Here is a 20,107-nt window from a genome sequence, read left to right as displayed (position 1 = left end):
TACAGTACATTGCACTCAATGGGACTTACTTAGGAATAGGCATGTATAGGACTGTGCTCTAAATCTCTAAAATGACTGGGAGGCCTCACCTGGAAAGACCACAGAGTAGGTGGCAGGCAAGTCTTCCTTCTACAGTCAAGGTGCCACCACTGAGAAGGCCCTCCCTTTGGTAGCGACCTGCCTCACCTCATTTGGTGAGGCACCTAGAGGAAGGCCTCTGAAGATGATGTTAAGGTCTGGGCACGTGCAATTAAATAGCCCTGTCCTGCACTTTGGAAGAAGGCCGAGCAAAAACAAAGCAGTAAAGGCCTTGAGCTGAACAGCTCACTTTCAGGAAGAATTCCGTCCCAACACCAGTTAGCAGCAGGATCTGCAGAGATAGTAATGATGCCGAAGGTAGTCCAGAAGGTGTGGCCCAGAAGCCATGACACCTTCCCATGTTGTGGGGGACGCTGGGGTGGCGAAGCTCTCAAGCTGCACATAGCTGCCTGTGGTCCAAGTATTCTACCCCACACACACCCGGAGTTCTTTGCCACAACTTGGGGTGCAGCTGCTCAGCTGCGCTCTGCCGTTGCTCAGAGAGGCCAAATGTTTGCAGGGGAGCATCTCTGCGGCACAGAGGCAGGCCCCTCACCTTGGTGACCTGGAGACAGCAGAGGAAAAACCCTTCGAGTCTGCTGAACAGCACTTGCATTTGCTTTGCTTGCAACAGTTCTGCACAAACGCCCAAGAGCAGAGAGGGAGACCCATGATTGCAGAACCCCTCATTTTCGGGGTGATTATAACATTTCAAGGGAGGACACTATAGTTAAGGTGAGCAGAAGCCTTTGAAGGAAGGGAAAGGAAGGAGCAAACCTCACATTTGGAAATGAGGTCAATGCTGGTTTTAGTGCTCCGCATTGGAGAAAACCTTTATTTATTTTAATTTTGTAAAACTCCAGGTTAGGATCTGGTAATAGTGGGCTCTGGTTAGTCAAAATGAAAGTTGCTGTGTGCAACAAGAGAGTGTTTGATTCTTGCTAGGATACAACAACTCCCTCTTCGAAGTCTCTAGACTTTAACAAAACAAATACCACCAGTTGAGTTTCAGCAGGAGGCTGGAGGACTAGAATTCACTGGAAAATTTGACAGAGTTGTTCAGGGTTTGAATAAGGATCACGGCTGTTTGTTTGTTTTTTCACTACAGATCACTGGGGTGGGGGAGCAAAGTTCTCCTGCACGAGCTCTATTGAAATGAATGGGAGCTGCATGTGCCTTAGAGAAACATCATAGCTGGGCAGGTAATTCCTACCCTTCCCAAACATGAACCTTGGGGTGTACGAGGGAACCTTGCATCCCAGTTTCACACAGAAGAATTCAGATGTTTGGACAACACGGGTACAGACCAGGAATAGGGGAATTGTGGCCCTCCATATGTTTGTTTGAAGGCTTATTTCTTTGGGGTATTTTTGTTTCCTCAGTCAAAAGGGCTCCCAGGGGGACTGACGTGTGCCCTAGACAGCCCTGGCCTGCAAGGTCACAATCTTAAAAGACCCGACACACAAGGAAAAAGTCATGGGGAGGAAAGTGGGGTGGAGGGAACGAATTCTTTTAGCTGCAGGGCTGGTGGGGTGGGCCCTGCTTCCCCCTCTCATCTCCCTCAGTGCAGCCTGATGGAATGGCTGCTGGGCGTTGTTGGACTCCACCTCCCATCCGCCTCTGCCAGCAGAGCCAATGATGAGGCATGACATCCGTCGCATTCTAGCAATATCTGTTGATGTTGTTGCGTTACTCACCCTAGAGGACAAGAGGGTTTTTTTTTAAAAAAAGAACTAGTAAGTAGATACCCCCTTCCTGAAGCAACTTCTTTTGCTGGAAGGCATGCGCAGGTTTTTGAATGACACAGAACTCTTCATCAGGCAGAATGGGAAACTCACAGGATGAGATGCCCTTTTGCTGCCCCTCTCCGCAGTTCCACAAGGCCAAGGGATGCCTCTGGCTCTCCAAGGTGGGCTTTAATGCTGAGGTTTTCACAGATGGTAAATATTTGCTTCGCTCCACCTTGGGATGATCTAAAGAGAGGAGGAACGCAGGTGCCAGCTCTCCTGCTTTGGAAAATATCCTGTATCTGGCCGGCCTCCCCCCCCCCGCCCCCCCCCCCCCCCCCGCCCCAGACAACTTGCTGAGGTAAGGGAAGGTGGAAGTTTCGTAAGGTGTTGATCTCAGGAAGCCGGTCAGAGGCCGGGACACACGCCCAGCTCTTTGCGTACCTGTTTGTTGGACTGATTTCATCCCACATGAAAGGGTGGCGGACTGAATGCCAGGCTGCCGGCGACCAGGAGCGAGTCCAGCTGCACAGAAAGGGGAAAGGGGAGCCCCCCTTCAGAGCCACCGACCTTGAGCAGCCCCCCTGCTTCTCCACGGTGTGGGGGAGGCTCCTGTGCCTTTCAGGGGTGGGGAGAGGGCAGCCAGGGCGACCCCACTTACCAACTGCCAGGGCCTCAGGACCCTGGTAGGGTCTGCTGCTGAGGCGGCCTCTGAGCCCCTCCTCATTTCTGGCCCAGCTAAGCCCGCTTCCCCAACTTGGCACCCTCCAGATGTGTTGAATTACACATATAAAACTGACTCTTCATAGTGTGGACACTCAGAAGCTTCCCCCCCCCCCTTTTAAGTCTAAAAGAGCAAACTGGAAAGAAGTGGTTTGCAACCCTAGGCTTACTTCTGAGGTCTTACTTCTGTTTACTCAGAAGTAACTCTGTCTCTGTTCAACGGGGTTTACTCAAAGGGAAGCATGCATCGGATTTTAGTATGACTGGGATGTAAATACAGTTGAAATCAATGGGATTTACTCTTGAGTAAGGGAACCAGCAGATCTTTATTTTATGAACTTGGAGATGCACAGCTTCGCATGATCTCAGGAAAGGAACATCAATCCTCCACAAATGCAAACAGGTTGACTTTCGCACTGGTGGACTATCAGGAAAAAGGTTTAAGGGGAGGGAATTAAAAAAATCCCTTAAAAAAACTCAAGGGATGAACCAACCTGATTCAAACTTGGCATGGCTAAAGTCCTCCTTAAGAGCTATCACTGTGTAAATGCAAAGGTTTGTATTTATAGCGGAGCCTTGCTCCGATCTAAAAAAGTCAGGGTAAATCCCCAACTTCTTTAGTGTGGAGCTTTGGGGCTTTGCCCCTGGATTGATTCGGAGTGGCGGCTGCGTCATGTACATCACCTGCCGCCACCCTGAAGCAATCCAGGGGCAAAGCGCCCGTGTGGACGAGCACAGAATCAAGGGGCCCCACAGACATGACCCACTGCTGCTAAGCTAGGTCTGCCTCTTGCCCCCCACCCCCACCCCCCACACCAAGCCTTTCTTTGAGCAAAGGAGACCGACTGATGGAGGCGTGGGAGGGGGCTCCCAGCCAGGCAAGGCCTTTAGGGCGCCGTCTTGCTCTGCCTCATGGACGGAGGTCCAGCCAAGGACGTCTTCTCCTCACGATGCCCCCGCAGTTGGGGACCTTGGGATGGATCCCTCACTGTGGGCTGACAGTGGTCCGTGTTGTTTCCAGTTATCTCTTGGAAAGCAGCTTCTTGTTTTTATGTTGCTTTGCGGCATTCTATTATTATTTTTAGGGATATATTGCAAGCCCTCCGAGGGCTTTACAGAGCTGTGGGGTGGGATGAAGGAGGGAAGGAAAAATAAATAGGATGAATTCTCAAAATAACCCTGCTCGGAGCTCAGAGCCCAGCTCCCCTCACGCCCTCATCTCCCATAAAAACAAAAGGCTGAGGGCGCGGGGCTCCGGCACTCAGCAGGGGGGTGGCTGAGATCATTGGATGGGAACTCCCATCATCCCCTGCAAACACCCAGGGGAGCACAGCCGGTTGGGCAAGGCTGATCTAGATGACCTCAAAGTGTCCTTCCAACTCTGCAATGCTGTGGTTCCACCAGGACATTCTCCTGCACAGGCTCCATCAAAAGGACTGAAGGGTTGTATAAGAGCCCAGATGTTGTCTGCCCAGCGCCTTCCGCCATGACGGACGCCAGGCTGCCGTGAGCAGCTTGCTCCCAGCTCCTCCTTCAGCTCGGCACTGCCTGAGACCCTTGGAAAAGGGCCTGAAGCTGACCCCTGCAACCCCAAATACGAAATGAGGCGCTCTGCATGCAGCCCCTCCATGTCCAGGAGCGTGTTCCTCCTCGCCCCCAGTGTTGTGGCTAAGAAACTAAGCCATGAGTCGGGTCATAGAATCCTAGAATCATAGAATAGCAGAGTCGGAAGGGGCCTACAAGGCCATCGAGTCCAACCCCCTGCTCAGTGCAGGAATCCGCCCTAAAGCATCCCTGACGGATGTCTGCCCAGCTGCCTCTGCCGGCAGAGATTCAAACCGGTCCCGGGTTTGAATCCCGCCTCTGCCATGAGTTCCCTCGGTGGGTTTGAGCAAGCTGCTCTCCCACAGCTTCAGCCCTCCCTCCCCTCTGCAAACTAAGGGATAATAATGACGGGCCCACCTTACAGGGTTATTGTAAGGATTGCAACTAGACAGTGAAGCACTTTGAGCCCTCCAAAGAGGGGTCCAAATGCTAAGCATCCCTAAGAGGCACCAGCATTCTCTCTCCTGTCCAAATTATTCTTCCGCACAAGGCGCTGCGGTGACCCCAGGCGGTGCTTCGGCTTAAGGCACTCGGAAGGGGGGGGGGGCGGGTTACAGACCATGTGCAGTGAGGAGGGGAAATGGCCGCTTCCATCTCTCCTTGGCGTGCCATTGCCCAGGGCTCTTGTGAAGTAGCACCGGCAAGCATCGTTTCCACGCGTGGCTGCTTTGGTGGCCATTCCACAGCTCTGCAAACCAATCTGCATTATTCTCTACTTGGCTGAGCTCGTGGGGCAGTTGTGCAAGTTAACATCATGGCTCCGCTTGAAGAGGGGGAGGCCCTACTCTGGAAGGCTCCTCTTGCCTAGCGCTCATAATATCAGCAACACAACCACACCGCGAGGGCTTTTGAACCGTTTTTTCAATTAGTAAGATGAAGGACGACAGCGTCCGCAAACGCCTTTTTTTCCAGCTTAAACTATGTAAGAAGTGGCTGGTCCTCCTGATACTGAACAAGACGGGGGGGGGGGCGATCCAGCATTCGCTGTCGTATGTATGTAAATGGTAGTGCAAGTTGCAAAACTGGACACACACACCCACTAAGGCAGCCTTCCTCAACCTGGGGCGCTCCAGATGTGTTGGACTACAACTCCCAGAATGCCCCAGCCAGCGCTGGCTGGGGCATTCTGGGAGTTGTAGTCCAACACATCTGGAGTGCCCCAGGTTGAGGAAGGCTGCACTAAGGCAAAGATCCTCCTGTGATAGCTCTGAAAACCCTGCCTCTGTCTCCTGCCCTCCATGGCCAAGGCTCCCGCTGACTCTGCGATGCTCCTGTCAGCTTGCCCGTCTTGTGGTCGGCAAAGAAATCCCTAGTGTTCCCTGGTCACTTAAGCTAACCACAATGTTTGGGGCAGGCGGGGTGATGCCTCTTTCAGGAAGAAACAAGGCAGAAGGATGGAAGGAGACGAGGGCGGCTGTCAGTGCATTGAGCAGGGGGTTGGACTCGATGGCCTTAGAGGCCCCTTCCAACTCTACGATTCTATGAGTGTGGCATTACATCTACTCTGGGTCTCATCAGTCAGAATGCTAAAGGAGCTATTCTAGGTTCAAGGCAGAGCGCCTCAGATAGCTGCTGTAGACTTCTGACTGAAACCCAGAGTGGGTTCACTGCCCCGGGTACTTCTTTGAGGGCGCAACATATGCACGTTTCGACAGAAAAAAAAGCTTGTAGGACTTCCTTTCTGTCAAAATGTGCATAGTGTTACGCCCCGATTTACTCAGCTGGCCAGGAGCCTCGCGAAAACTGGACCAACAGGAGACATGCAAACGAATCTTGGCCAGATGTGAAACCTGCCCCCCAAAGAAACCTTTCTTTCTGTATTGATCTATTTATTAATTGCAGTATCATTAAAAGTACACTTACAGCACAATCCAGCATATATTGACTCAGAAGTACGTCCCACTAATCCAGTTTGCACATAATGACAGCCCATTATTATTATTATTATGATGATGATGATGATGATGATTGTCGGTTGTCATGACTTAGGCAGGAATCACTCCTGTTAACTGGGAATAGTTAAGCTATGGACCTTCCATCCACGGGTTGGTTAGCCATTACGTGTGAACCAGGAACTATGATTTGCTTCTCCAATCCATGGTAGGTTCTTGGGTTATTTCTCTAGCTTGTTAGGAGAGAGAGAGAGAGACCAAAGCCATGGGTGACAGGGCCGTGGTGTTTAGCCGCCACCTAATCACGATAACCCACCATTTTTTTTAGTGGGGTTTACTCCCAGGAAGGCGGCATAGGATTGCAGCCACAATGACCTAGAGTGCAACTAATAACCAATAATAATATATGAAATCAGGCCTAAAAATGCAAAATGACTCAATAAAAGATGGAAGAAAACTAATAAAACAGCGGTTTAAATTGTGAGCTAGAGAAATCTTTTGAAACGAAAACAGCACAAACCCAGTTGCAGCATGAAGCAATTAGAGGTTAAGGAGCCCTCAGACCAGGCCTCTGGGCCCAATCCAAGAAAAGTTGACAGCAGCGTTTGGGCCTTCAATACCATGCATGGCTTTCTCTCCCACCCCCACCCCCACCCACCCCAGCCTTGATCGATTAAATAACGTCCCGCCTAAAGAAGATTCTGGGAGACTCAACGCCTCAACGTCTTTTTTTGTGATTTTGTTCACATTTTAATTGGTCCAACTAAAGCAGCCTTCCCCAACCTGGTGCCCTCCAGATGTGTTGGAGTACAGGTGCTGCAGCCCAACACATCTGGAGGGCACCAGGTTGGGGAAGGTGGTGAGAAAGTGATGACCCAGTTCACCCTATTGAGGCTTTTGGGTATTTAAGTTACCAGTTCCTTGAAAGGAACAAGGCTGAGACACGTCCACCTCCCTGTCCCTTCCTTGTGGGCACAGCTACCCTGCCCAGCCTGTGAGACCCTAACCCTACCCCCCCTCCCATTGTCCATCCTCCTCGCCCCCTTCCCTCAAAGTAGGAAGGCTAGCGGAAAGGAGGACGGGGCGGGGGGCGAACTGTCCTTGCTCTGCTGGCTCTTTGCTTCTTCTTCCATGACTGAAACATGGAATCATACAGTTGGGAGGAGGAACCTCCGAGGCCTTCTCTCACTCAAGCCCTGCCAAAGCAAGACATCCACAAGGCTACAGCAAGCCCAAGAGGGGGGCATCATCCCGTGGCTCTGGCTTAGAAACAGGGGCGGCCATCAGCCAGGCGGCTTCTTCCCTCCCTCCCTCCTCCTTGTCTCTGGGATGCCTCCAGGCGGACGTCCTTCTCCTTTGCTCCTGGCTTCCACACACTGGAAGATTGGCTGAGGATGTCTCACGATGAGGCATGGACCACTGCTTTGGCTGCACACTGAATCCCGACCTGGGAGCCAAAGCCGGCCCACCCGGGGTGCCAGTCCGGCCCCAATAAAAGTGGTTTCTGGCATGCCTGTGTTGTCGGGTGCTTGGCAGTTGGAGGCACTTGATGCATCGTTCTTTTTATTTCTTCTTGTGTTTCAAAAGAGGACCTCATTGGAGAAGACGACGAGATGCCGTCCTTCAGATACAGGCCAAATGGTAAGAGGGCCGCTGAAGCACAGCTGGGAGCGTTTCCCCTTTATTCAAGGAGTGGGAGGTGTTGGGAATGGCTCTCTGCTTCCCCCCGTTCTTTTCAAACCCCCCCTCCCAGATCCCGGGTCCATTTGGGCTCCGCTCCATCTCTGACCCCACCAGCCCCTCTCTGGGGGCTTGCCACACCAAGGAGAGTGGGCCTCAGAGGAGCTTTGTCCTGCCTCAGTGGAGGTTGGGAAGAGCGGAGCTTGGACGCCGAGAGCGCTTGGCCCACGAGTAGAGCCAGGAGCCGGCACGTGGGTCGTGCGAGGCCCACCCAAGGCCACGTTTCGCTGCCCAGGTGCCTGCACCGTAGGACCTGCAGAATCTCTTGCAACGTCACCTGATCTGGGAGATGCAGCTCAGCATCCTTGGTCAGCAAGGGACAATATTTGGGCCATAGGCTGCTCTATTGTCGTTCCCGAGGGATGGGGCAGAACCAGCAGGTTTTCAGCTCGCCTGAATTCTCTGAAAATCACCTTGAGGCTCATTTTCATTTCCGACCTGCTTTTCAGCTCATTCCAATGGGAAAAGTGCACACATCTGTGAGTATTTTTCAGAGGTGTGTATAGTCAATCCCCATTGGCTAGAGTGTGAAAATGCGTTGTGTGTTTTTTTTGAAAATGCAGATTTGAAAACACACAGGTTTTTTGTTTGTTTTTAAATGCATTTTTGAACACGATTGCTTCTGCAGCTTGGAGCCCCCCCCGTGCCTCAGAGCCCTGGACATGCAGGTAGAAGGAGTTGTGTATCAGGGGAAGGGGCCTTTGTACACATCCCACTGCAGGCGCATCCTTAAGGTAGTTTAGGGTGGCAGCGCCGTGCATGTTGACTTGGGAACGAACCCTGTTGGGCACTGTAGGATTCAGGTTTGAGTAATGAGCAGAGGACCACACTGTGAAATATTCTGAAAGCCTGTTCTGAAGAGCAGCGTTGTTAGGGACCATGTCTATCCTAGAAGCACGCTTGCCAGATTTGGAATTGACTTCCACCCCCTCCTGAGTTCATGGCCTCTCTGTAATATTAGACATTATCCAGAGCTGTCCATCAGAAATTCTACACAATGCTTGTGTGTGCATGAGAGAGAGGCAGAGGGCCTGTTCAGACAAACACGCTAATCCATGGTGAGGCCGCTAACCCTTTTGCGGCAAATGGTTAGTAAGTATGTTTAAACCGTGATTATGTAGCCACCATTGTTAGGAATAGTTTACATGACATGCTAAGCAGAACGTTTAGCTCAAAATGCTTGACCACCGTGGCTTAGCGTGTCGTCTGAACAGGGCGGCAGAGTGAGAGAGGAGAATGCATATTGTTGTTGTTTGTAACAACTATTTAATGTAAACCTGGAGCATCATTTAGCTTTGGAATTTTATTTTCAATGGCTGGCACTCTGCCCTAGCATGTACTTAAAAGGGGGGAAGGGGAACTGAACATGTACAGAATGAGTCATCCCAGCAAAGACTTCTAGATAATTAGTGGGCAGAGTGGTCTGGCCAGATGGAGGACCTTCTGGGCAAATGTAAGTTCTAGCCCCCCTCTCTCCTAGTCATTCACCCCTGGGGTTGTCTCGTTTAAACTTGGCACGGTGACCCCCAAGACCCTCCAGATTCTCCATCCCTGCTTCATCCCCGGCAGGCCGGACGAGGACCAACTGCAGCCAGTGTGAGAAGACCCTGACGCTCCAAACGTCCGTGAAAGTGCTGTACGTCTTTGTCGTCTTGCTGGTGCTGACGGTCGTGGTGCTGGCAGCTCTGGGTGAGTAAGGGAACGTCTCCCCCCCTCCCCCTCTGGCTCTCAGCTTTTTTGCAGCCCAGGCCTCAGATCCCGAGGGATCAAAAGCAGCAGGGAAGGGCCGGTCCTCGTTCAGGCTTCTTTCTAACCTCTGGAAGAAGGAAGAGCCATAAATCAAGAAGATCTAATTTCTGCCAACCTTCAGGGAGCTGATCCCTGAAGGACCACATCACCAGCACCTCACTCTGACACAATTCTACGAGGCCCTTCTCGCCAGGTGTGCACCTGGTAAATTGGGAAAGATGGAAATCAGTCCAAACCAGGCTGAGTTCATCATTGTACCCTGGATGTGGCAGGGAACGCTTATCCAATTTGCAGATGACACCAAATTCGGTGGGAGAACGAATACCCTGGAAGACAGAAACAAACTTCAAAGGGATCTTGATAGGCTGGAGTGCTGGGCAGAAAACAACAGAATGAAATTTAATAGGGATAAATGCCAAGTTCTACATTTAGGAAATAGAAACCAAAGGCACAGTTACAAGAAGGGGGATACTTGGCTCAGCAATACTACCAACGAGAAGGATCTTGGAATTGTTGTAGATCGCAAGCTGAATATGAGCCAACAGTGCGATATGGCTGCAAGAAAGGCCAATGCTATTTTGGGCTGCATTAATAGAAGTATAGCTTCCAAATCACGTGAGGTCCTGGTTCCTCTCTATTCGGCCCTGGTTAGGCCTCATCTAGAGTATTGCGTCCAGTTCTGGGCTCCACAATTCAAGAAGGATGCAGACAAGCTGGAGCGTGTTCAGAGGAGGGCAACCAGGATGATCAGGGGTCTGGAAACAAAGCCTAGAGAACTGGGCAGGTTTAGCCTGGAGAAGAGAAGATGGAGGGGAGACATGAGAGCACTCTTCAAACACTTGAAAGGTTGTCACACAGAGGAGGGCCAGGATCTCTTCTCGATCCTCCCAGAGTGCAGGACACGGAATAACGGGCTCAAGTTAAAGGAAGCCAGATTCCGGCTGGACATCAGGAAAATCTTCCTGACTGTTAGAGCAGTACGACAAAGGAACCGGTTACCTAGGGAGGTGGTGGGCTCTCCCACACGAGAGTCCTTCAAGAGGCAGCTGGACAACCACCTGTCAGGGATGCTTTAGGGTGGATTCCTGCATTGAGCAGGGGGTTGGACTCGATGGCCTTGTAGGCCCTTTCCAACTCTGCTATTCTATGATTCTATGATCAGGAAAAACTTCCAAATTGTTAGAGCAGTACGGCAGTAGAATCAGTTTCCTAGGGAGGTTGTGGGCTCTCCCACACTAGAGGCCTTCAAGAGGCAGCTGGACAACCCTCTGTCAGGGATGCTTTAGGGTGGATTCCTGCCTTGAGCAGGGGGTTGGGCTCGATGGCCTTGTAGGCCCTTTCCAACTCTGCTATTCTATGATTCTATGACCTCGAGTGTGACACTGCTAGAGGAGCTACCAGACACCAGTCTTGTTCCAGAGCAAACAGACACATATCTACAACGCCGCCTCACAGCGGTTTTGGGGACATTGGCTGGCCAGGCCCCAGGCTTGGGACGTGCCTGTAAAGAGGGCAAGTGGCTGAGGTCATCCTTGGACCCCTTTGGCGAGGCATTCCTCGTCCTGGTGTGGTGCCCTGGTGCGCAGCACTGGAGACAGAGGCGGACAGAGAACGTGACGTTTTGGAGCTGGGATGGGCTAAAAGAGGAGCACCCTTGGGGCGCTGTTGCTGTCTTTGGAAACCTGGTGCAGGAATTGCAGTTGTGCTGCCAGGTTTGGGAGAGTCCGCTCGCTCCCAATGTGTGCTGCCTCGGTATTTACAAATAAATTGCTCTTCCCAGGGCGCTCTGAGTTCCTGCATCTAAAGTAAACCCCACCCTATATTGCTTCCTCTGGACTTCACACCACTCAGGCAAGGGAGGGGAGCGCTTTACCCTTACTGGATCAGGCCCTGCCCGCTTTGCAGGCACTTGTCTCTCCCATGCCGCCCCCTTTTTATTCACCACAGTCTGCGTTGCACAGGCCGAGGCTGAGGGTTTGCTGGCTGGGGATGCTGGGAGCTGTAATCCCACACATCTGGAGGGCACCAGGCTGCCTTGTGGTGTGCTGCCCTATTTGTTCCCTCGGCTACAGTGGTATGGCAATGGAAGCATAACCCCCTCGCCCCAGAGCGCAGCCCTTCCAGGGGGACAAGTGATTCAATCTGTACAGCACCATGTACATTGATGGTGCTATATAAATAAATAAATAAATAAATAAATAAATAAATAAATAATTAGACTGGGGGGGGGTTTCCATCGCATCACACCTTCTTTTTTCCCTAGGTATGATCCATGGTTTCCGCCTCCGTTTCATTAGCGCGTCAAGCACTGGTCCCTTTCAGGTGCCTTCCTGGTATCGCCATTGTATCGGCGAAATCTCTTTTCACTCATTCGCTCTTCCGCTCTTGCGCCCGCCCCACCCTGTCCCCTTCTCCTTCCCCCTCCAGTTCATTGGTTCTTGTGGTTGATGGACATTGTGATGGGCGTGGGTGCCTTCTCCCCCTCTCCCCTGGTTTTGTTGCCTAGCATTTTAGCGTTTCATCGGCTGGACGGTTTCTGCCTTTAGAGGTGAGATGATGGTCCCTTCTGTGTGGGGTCTTCGCACGCCCCCTCTCCCTCCCTCCCCCTTCCTGGTTAAGCAGTTGAGCGGTTCTACGGGAGCACTGCCCCACGCCCTCGTCTTTTGTCAATGCACACACCCCCATCCGAGAAGGGACGTTCTGCAACATAGCGTGAGGACGGCAATACATGGGGACGGAAGGGCAGTTTTATCCCACGTGGAGAAAAAATACTGCACTTTCTCCGCCCCAGAAAAACCTGGAAAATGGAGGGGAGGGAGATGACTGCAGGACGCAGGGGAGACGTCCGTCCGTATGAGGGTCGCGGGAGGGGGGGGGGAATGGTAAACAAGGCATGACGAAAGTGCGATAAAACGCTGGTGTGATGGAGCTCTGACTCTGGGCCAAAGAGAGGCTGGCAACCCTCCTCCCCCTGTGCTCTCCCCGCCCCCCACCCGCGTGTCAGATCTGTGCTTGGCCTGCAGTGAGGGCCCAGGCTTCAGCACTGCCCCTGAACAGGGCATGAACCAGCCCCCTTACGGCTGTTCTCAGGCTGTCTAGGAAAAGGGAGGAAGTTGCCGCCCCTGGACTCTGTTTCCATCCAGAAACGCTGCGCCTGGGGCACTTCCTCGCTTGCTGCTGCTGCAGCCAACTGAAGAATCCAGGCTCCCATCTCTCCAAGAAGGCCCTTTTATGTGAGGCTCCGCTAAGAAGACCACCCAGGGCCTCTTGGCAGGACTGGCAGTCCAGGTGGCCCGTTGCGGGGAGGCCCTTATGCGTCTTTCCTGCCACCTTAGGAGGGAGGGGCCAAGGCACGGTGTTATTTGGGGGCTGCAAGGATCCCTCCCCCCTCTTGAGCTCTCATACCCTGAGGTCGTACCTTAGTTCTGGGCCTGGCACTGCGCAGAGAGGAGGAACCTGAGGCCTGAGTCCCGTCCCGGCACTTGGCACAACAGGGCCCTGCTCTGCGCTCCCAGGAGACGGAGGGAGGGCCTAGCTCACCCAACGCCCCCAGGACCCCCTTTCTCATTTCAGCAGTTCATAACACCCAGATTGGATTTGGGGATGTGGAACAACCAAGAATGTAGCGGGGAGGGATGGACACTCCCAGGGGGAGACCCCAGGATGGAAATCACAAGCGAATCCTCCCGGCTGTGAACTGAAGGCTGTTCCAAAATTCCATTCATGAAAACACTTTCTGTCCTTTTCCCCCTCTAGATCAGCCTAACCCAGCATGTTGGCTGGGGAGGATGGGACCTCTAGTCCAACACACCTGGAGGGTGATGCCAGAGGAAAAGCTTTCGCCAAAGGCATGTGCAGGCTGCTCCCAGGCACGCCTGCTCAGAAGTATGTTTTGTCCGTTTCTTTGTGGCTTACTTCTAAGCAAGCATGCCTAGGACCGTGCAGCCTTACTGCCCAGTCCTCTGGGAATTTACTTGGATTAGGTCCCTAGTAATTGTGCTTAGGAGCCGTGAAAAAGGGCTTAAACGTTTTTTGGAAGATCAGCTGTTGTTCGAGAGAGGAATCGTTCTGTTTCAGACTACTTGGCTCAGAAATACTACAAACGAGAAGGATCTTGGAATTGTTGTAGATCGCAAGCTGAATATGAGCCAACAGTGCGATATGGCTGCAAGAAAGGCCAATGCTATTTTGGGCTGCATTAATAGAAGTATGGCTTCCAAATCACGTGAGGTACTGGTTCCTCTCTTTTCGGCCCTGGTTAGGCCTCATCTAGAGTATTGCGTCCAGTTCTGGGCTCCACAATTCAAGAAGGACGCAGACAAGCTGGAGCGTGTTCAGAGGAGGGCAGCTAGGATGATCAGGGGTCTGGAAACAAAGCCCTATGAAGAGAGACTGAAAGAACTGGGCATGTTTAGCCTGTGGAAGAGAAGATTGAGGGGAGACGTGAGAGCACTCTTCAAATACTAGAGGAGGGCCAGGATCTCTTCTCGATCCTCCCAGAGTGCAGGACACGGAATAATGGGCTCAAGTGACAGGAAGCCAGATTCCTGCTGGACATCAGGAAAAACTTCCTGACTATTAGGGCAGTACGACAATGGAACCAGTTACCTCGGGAGGTTGTGGGCTCTCCCACCCTAGAGGCATTCAAGAAGCAGCTGGACAAGCATCTGTCGGGGATGCTTTAGGGTGGATTCCTGCATTGAGCAGGGGGTTGGACTCGATGGCCTCAGAGGCCCCTTCCAACTCTGCTGTTCTATGATTCTATGATGCTATTGGACAATTTCCCTATTAAAATCAAACACACGTACACAAACCACAATTTGCACTGCCGGAAAACATATAAAGGCATAGGGGTACCTGGACATTTCCCCCAATGAGTCATATAGCAGCTTCAGGCAGGCACGCACACACGCGGACACACGTCACCAGCATTGCGGTATGGCTGCAGTGACGTCTTTTTAAAGCACGTGGATTTCCCATGCCACGTACCGCCGTGGCTTTCTGTTGTGGAGAGGGAAGAGTGTAGCTCAACGGAGAAAAGGTCTTTGTTTCGTGGCTGTTGAATATAGCCAACTGAGGTTAGTGCCAGAATGCCAGACCCGCCCTTTTGCCAGGTGGCAGAATCAGCCGTGCCGTTTTGAAACTGGAGCGAGGGAGAGAAGGAGAAAGAGGGCGAGGAACAACCTGCCGTTCTGTAGCTGGCTGGTGTGCAACAGCGACGGCACGGGGTTGCCGAAGGGGGGGGGTAGTTTTGGCATTGCTTGTCCTATGCCTGCAGGTGCTCCACCTGGTGAATCCCATACAGCTGCAAACAAGCCCCACCTTTTCCCTGAAGCCTTTAGTTTTCATTAAAATAACGGCATGGTGTTTCCCTGTTCCTCCCCCACCCTGTACCTCATCTACCTTTTCCTTCCCCTTTTTCTTAATCCAGACAAGACGGAGGTACTGTGGGTTGGGAAAGTTTACTACAACTGGATTTAAATGGGGCTGCCCCCCCTCCCCGAAAGACCCCAGTGCACAGTCTGGGAGTCCTCCTGGACTCTGAGCTAACTGGCTCAGCTTAGGAGGCTGCGGTGTCCAGGAGTGTACTCCAGCTGCGGCCCTATCTGGGGAGGACGGACCTTGCCTCAGTCATCTATGCACTAGTGACATTCAGGCTAGACTACTGCAGTGTGCTTTACATGGAGCGGCCTTTGAAGACAGTCCAGAAACTTCAGCAGGTGCCGAATGCAGCCGCCCCTGTACTGGTGGAGGCAAAGCGATCAGGACATTGAATGCCTATACTGTTGTCGTGTCTCTCAGGCGCTTGTGCTTTCGATGGGAGGCAAATGTTGCTTGCTAAGTAATCCACAAAGCTTTTATTAAGCAACAAACATCTCTTCAACCTGAATAGAGTCTAACCTCTTTGAAGCGACCCCTCCCCCAGGCAAAACTATGCAAACTAAGCAAGACAATTGTCCATTCAAGAAGAGAGAGAAGTTACTTCTCAAATGCCTGTAACTTCAAAGCTTCAAAGCGCCTGTTGCGGTGGTGGTAGGCCTGGTGTATTCTCTCTGACTTTCCCAGGGCACCGGGCGTTTCAGCTTCCGGCGGATCCTAGCATCAGTTAGTGTTTCGGAACGCTCGCCCCCAGAAGAAGGCTCACTTCCCAGTGAGTGTGTAGGATTTGACCTTGAGGAGATAAGCTCTGGAAGGGGCTGACTCCCAGCTGAGGAATCACCCGTGAGAGCTTCCTCCCCCACTGGTACAGGCTGGCTGGTGTCCAGCGCTGTGTCCAGTTCTAGGCTCCACAATTCAAGAAGGACGCAGACAAGCTGGAGCCTGTTCAGAGGAGGGCAACCAGGATGATCAGGGGTCTGGAAACAAAGCCCTATGAAGAGAACTGGGCATGTTTAGCCTGGAGAAGAGAAGATGGAGGGGAGACATGACAGCACTCTTCAAATACTTAAAAGGTTGTCTCACAGAGGAGGGCCAGGAACTCTTCTCGATCCTCCCAGAGTGCAGGACACGGAATAACAAGCTCAAAGGAAGCCAGATTCCAGCTGGACATCAGGAAAAACTTCCTGACTGTTAGAGCAGTACGGCAATGGAACCAGTTACCTAGGGAGGTTGTGGCCTCTCCCACATGAGAGGCCTTCAAGAGGCAGCTGGACAATCATCTGTCAGGGATGCTTTAGGGTGGATTCCTGCACTGAGCAGGGGGTTGGACTCCATGGCCTTATAGGTCCCTTCCAACTCTACTATTCTATAATTCTAGTTCTGAATCTGATTCTGATTGATTACCTGAAACACCTTCTCCCAAAACAAGGGCAGTAGGGTTAGACATGGCAACTGTGCCAGCTGAGCCCAATTTAAAGTCCTTTTATTTTTTTACCTTTAACACCTTAAAGAATTTAGACCAAATTGCTTGTAGTGTTGCCTTCATCCATATTAGGGTGGATTCCTGCCTTGAGCAGGGGGTTGGACTCGATGGCCTTGTAGGCCCCTTCCAACTCTGCTATTCTATGATTCTATGATATCAGCCTCCCTGCATTTTGGCCTTGTCTGCAGTGGCCTCACACCTCTGGAATGAGCTGCCATCAGAGGTAACATTTAGGAAGGCCCTGAAAAACTTAATTTGTTACTTTGGCCTACCTCCAGAAATGGGTTGTAGCTGCAATTGTATGTTGTACATTTTGTCTTATGCTGGAATGTTTGGTGTTTTTATTGTTGCAACTGTGAATTTTATTGTTGCACGCTGCCTTTGGAGCGCTCTTTCTCTCAAAGATGGCCTAGAAATATTTTAAATGAAACAAAATGAAATGTAACCCTCTGTAAGCTGTCATAAAGAGCAGGATCTGTCAAAGCCATTTTAAGGCAGGAGCAGCTGTGGATTTATGCCAGATGGAAATTGCAACCGAGAAAACAGCATCCTCCCCACAGATACTCACAGGGTCTCATCTTTCTCTCTTGCCTTGGTTTGGCCCAGCTGTGGCTGGCCGCCTGGAACCCCTGCTGCTGGTACTGGTGGAGCCTCCAATAAATGTAGGACATTAGAAAGGGAAAACCCTGGCTAAGGCACTCTCTTGGAAATTAAGCCTAGGAGGAAGGAGACAAGGGAAGCTACTGCCGGAAAGTCTGAGCAAGATTTCAGTTCAGAAACAGAAAGAGCTCCTTGTGAAAAGAGCCCAGTCCTGACTTTTGCATATTCAGGAGAGACAGAGACAGAGACACAGAGAGAGAGAGCTGTGAACACAGAGACATGGCACACGGAGCGTCTCAGCTTCCTTGAATTTGTTTGGGTCTTTTAAACAAAAAACAAGTTCTTGGTCATAGAATAGCAGAGTTGGAAGGGGCTCAGCTGGTCCTTTTGGCTGCCCAGCAGGCGAGTCGCCCACCAAAGCCAAAATTGTCAAGGGATCAGCTGTTATTTGCCCCTTACTGCAAACAGCACATTGGCTATCATCAACGTCATTGTTATTATTACGCATCTAATATAAGCACAATACAGAGTTTAAAAAATGAATGGGTGTGATCCAAAAGGGAAATGTGATGAGCAGGGAAGAGAAAAGCTACCAGATGTAGGTACCAATTCTTGAAACTACTAGCAGGAGTGGGTGGGGGCAGGAGGTTTTTTTCAAGAGGAAACCGCCAGCCCAGAACCCAGTCCTCATCAGGAGTCTGTTCTGGATCAAGGGCCCATGTTGCTGCTTTTCCCTTCAGAACAGAAGTGGCTGGCTTTTTTAAAAAGCAAAAATAAAGTTAGGGTGACCCTATGGAAAGGAGGACAGGGCTCCTGTATCTTTAACAGTTGGTATTGAAAAGGGAATTTCAGCAGGTGTCATTTGTATATGGAGAACCTGGTGAAATTTCCTCTTCATCACCACAGTTAAAGCTGCAGGTGCCCTGCCCTCTTTTAGATCTGGTCACTCTAGTATAGCTCCTGCAGCTTTAACTGTTGCGATGAAGAGGGGATTTCACCAGGTTTTCCATATATTCAAATGACACCTGCTGAAATTCCCTTTTCTATGCAACTGTTAAAGATACATGAGTCCTGTCCTCCTTTCCATAGGGTCACCCTAATAAAGTCATGTGCAGATTGCAGAGACCACTTCTGACACGTAAGAGGCCAGACCATCATGTAAAAAACTGACTGAGTAATGTAGACGGGCTCCAATGTCCTAATTGTCACCATGTAAAGTGAATAAAAGGAAGTCCATATCTTCCAGATGCCTGATTTGATATATAGAGCAATAAGAGCCCTTCACCAATGCAAGAAGTCGCCATTTTTCACCCCTTTCTCCAAGGGCATGCGCTACCTGTAAGAAAGAAAACCCCAACGGAGCAGTAGAGAATGTCGGGATCAAATAATCAGCTGGCCAGGGAGGAACCCGTGGGATACGCTGCATTGCAAAAGTAAACATGAGTCAGGAAAGTCGAGCCGTTGCCAAAAGAAGAGAATGTTTCTCGGGGATGTGTTAGCCAAAGAGGTTTGCATGGTTCTGCTCTGCTTAGCACTTGGCTGCTAGAGGAAACGCGGCCCTTGAACCAAGAGGCTGACCAATGTCAGAGGGTGAAAAAATGTAAAATGAGGAGGTCAACACCACTTGGAGGGGGGTTAATAAAGTGCCCTGTTGCCCAATGAAAGGCAGCTCAAGCATCCCACCCACAGAACCAATAGATCAATCAACTAAAGCTTCGTTGTTTCACTGACAGAAGTCAATAATTGGTGCAGTCAGAATGGTTGCAAATCAGTATAACGTCAGGGCACACCTCTCTGTCGGAGGCCATTGTTATTCTCACCCTTCCTCTCTGAGCCATGAGAAGTTCCAGGGGTGCAACGCTGACCCGCGATTGGTTTCCTTAAGAAACGGCCTCATACCCAGTCAGACTCTTGGTCCCTCTAGCCCAGTATTGCCGACACTGGCTGGAAGCAAGGGAGTTTTTCCTGCCCCACCTGGAGATGGATGGATTCCTGCATGGAGCAGGGGGTTGGACTAGATGGCCTTGTAGGACCCTTCCAACTCTGCTATTCTATGATTCTAGGCTGGGGATCCAACCTGGGGCCATCTGCAGACAAAGCGGGGCCTCTACCACTTAGCTACAGTCCCTCCCTACAGAAGGAGGTCACTGGGGGCTCATTGGCATTTTGTAACATTGGCATTTATTAACACATATATGCAAGCTGAGCATAGATGGTGGGGTGGCATTAAACACTCGAACAGAGAGCCAAAGTGCAGTGCTCCCCACTCAGACCTCCACGGGAGACAGCCAGCGCCCTGAGATGCTCACAGCACCCTTGTCTTTGGGGGCTCCCAGACAAGGCTTTTACGGTCCAATTGCCCTGTCTCATTCATGGAATTTTATTTGGGTGTGTGTGAGCAGACAATGTCATCTTCAACTTATAACCCACCTGTGTTCACCCAGCCCTCTTTTTTCTCTCCACCACAAAAATCTGTTGAGGAGGAAAAGACAGAATAATTGCACAACGGCTCACTTCAGACAACACGTTTCTCGAGGGTGGTTTTAGAACTCCACAGGGGAGTTTTTACATCACCGTTGACAGACGTATTGTCTGAACTGAGCCAAAGTCTTTCAATGGGTAACAGCAGAAGTCCTGGGTCTGGAAGCACCATCTCTCTGAGACTCAAACTGCAGTCTGTCATATAAAGATCCTTGTATTATTTATGATTATGGTTATTACATTTATTTTGTATTAAATTTATGTCCCACCTTTTTTTCTCCTTAAGGAACCCAAGGTGGCATACATAATCCTTCTCTTCCTCTCCATTTTATCCTCACAACAACAGCCCTGTGAGGTAGGCTGGGCTAAGAGTCTGTGGCCTTAGCTAGACCCAAGGTTTATCCTGGGGTCGTCCCTACCTGCTCCCAGGATATCCTGTGTGTCATTAACAGGGATGACCCCGGGATGATCCCGGGATAAACCTTAGATCTAGCTAAGGCCTGTGACTGGCCCAAAGTCACCCAGTGGGTGTCCCATGGCTGTGGGGACTAGAACCCGGGTCTGACTCCCAGTCCAACACTTCAGCCACTACACCACACTGGCCCTCATTACACCACACTTGTGGCACCTTGAAGACTAACACAAATATT

The 20,107-nt window shown here is 51.1% G+C and overlaps 2 protein-coding genes across 3 annotated transcripts in view; one reads left to right on the top strand and one right to left on the bottom strand.

The window, feature by feature from the left end:
* CLU (clusterin) overlaps positions 1–20,107 on the bottom strand; it is a 445,162-nt gene that overhangs the window by 39,698 nt on the left and 385,357 nt on the right. The window lies entirely within an intron of this gene.
* The window catches only part of SCARA3 (scavenger receptor class A member 3), a 30,661-nt gene that overhangs the window by 3,049 nt on the left and 7,505 nt on the right, over positions 1–20,107 (top strand). For both annotated transcript variants that reach the window (XM_063123693.1, XM_063123694.1), the window contains exons 2-3: positions 7,613–7,666; positions 9,335–9,454. In XM_063123693.1, coding sequence (XP_062979763.1) covers positions 7,613–7,666; positions 9,335–9,454 — 174 coding nt within the window. The remainder of the gene's footprint in view (positions 1–7,612; positions 7,667–9,334; positions 9,455–20,107) is intronic.

Source organism: Elgaria multicarinata, chromosome 4 (assembly GCF_023053635.1).
Source record: "Elgaria multicarinata webbii isolate HBS135686 ecotype San Diego chromosome 4, rElgMul1.1.pri, whole genome shotgun sequence".
Taxonomy (NCBI): domain Eukaryota; kingdom Metazoa; phylum Chordata; class Lepidosauria; order Squamata; family Anguidae; genus Elgaria; species Elgaria multicarinata.
Note: the sequence above shows the minus strand (reverse complement) of the source record. Positions and strands in the feature narration are given on the sequence as shown.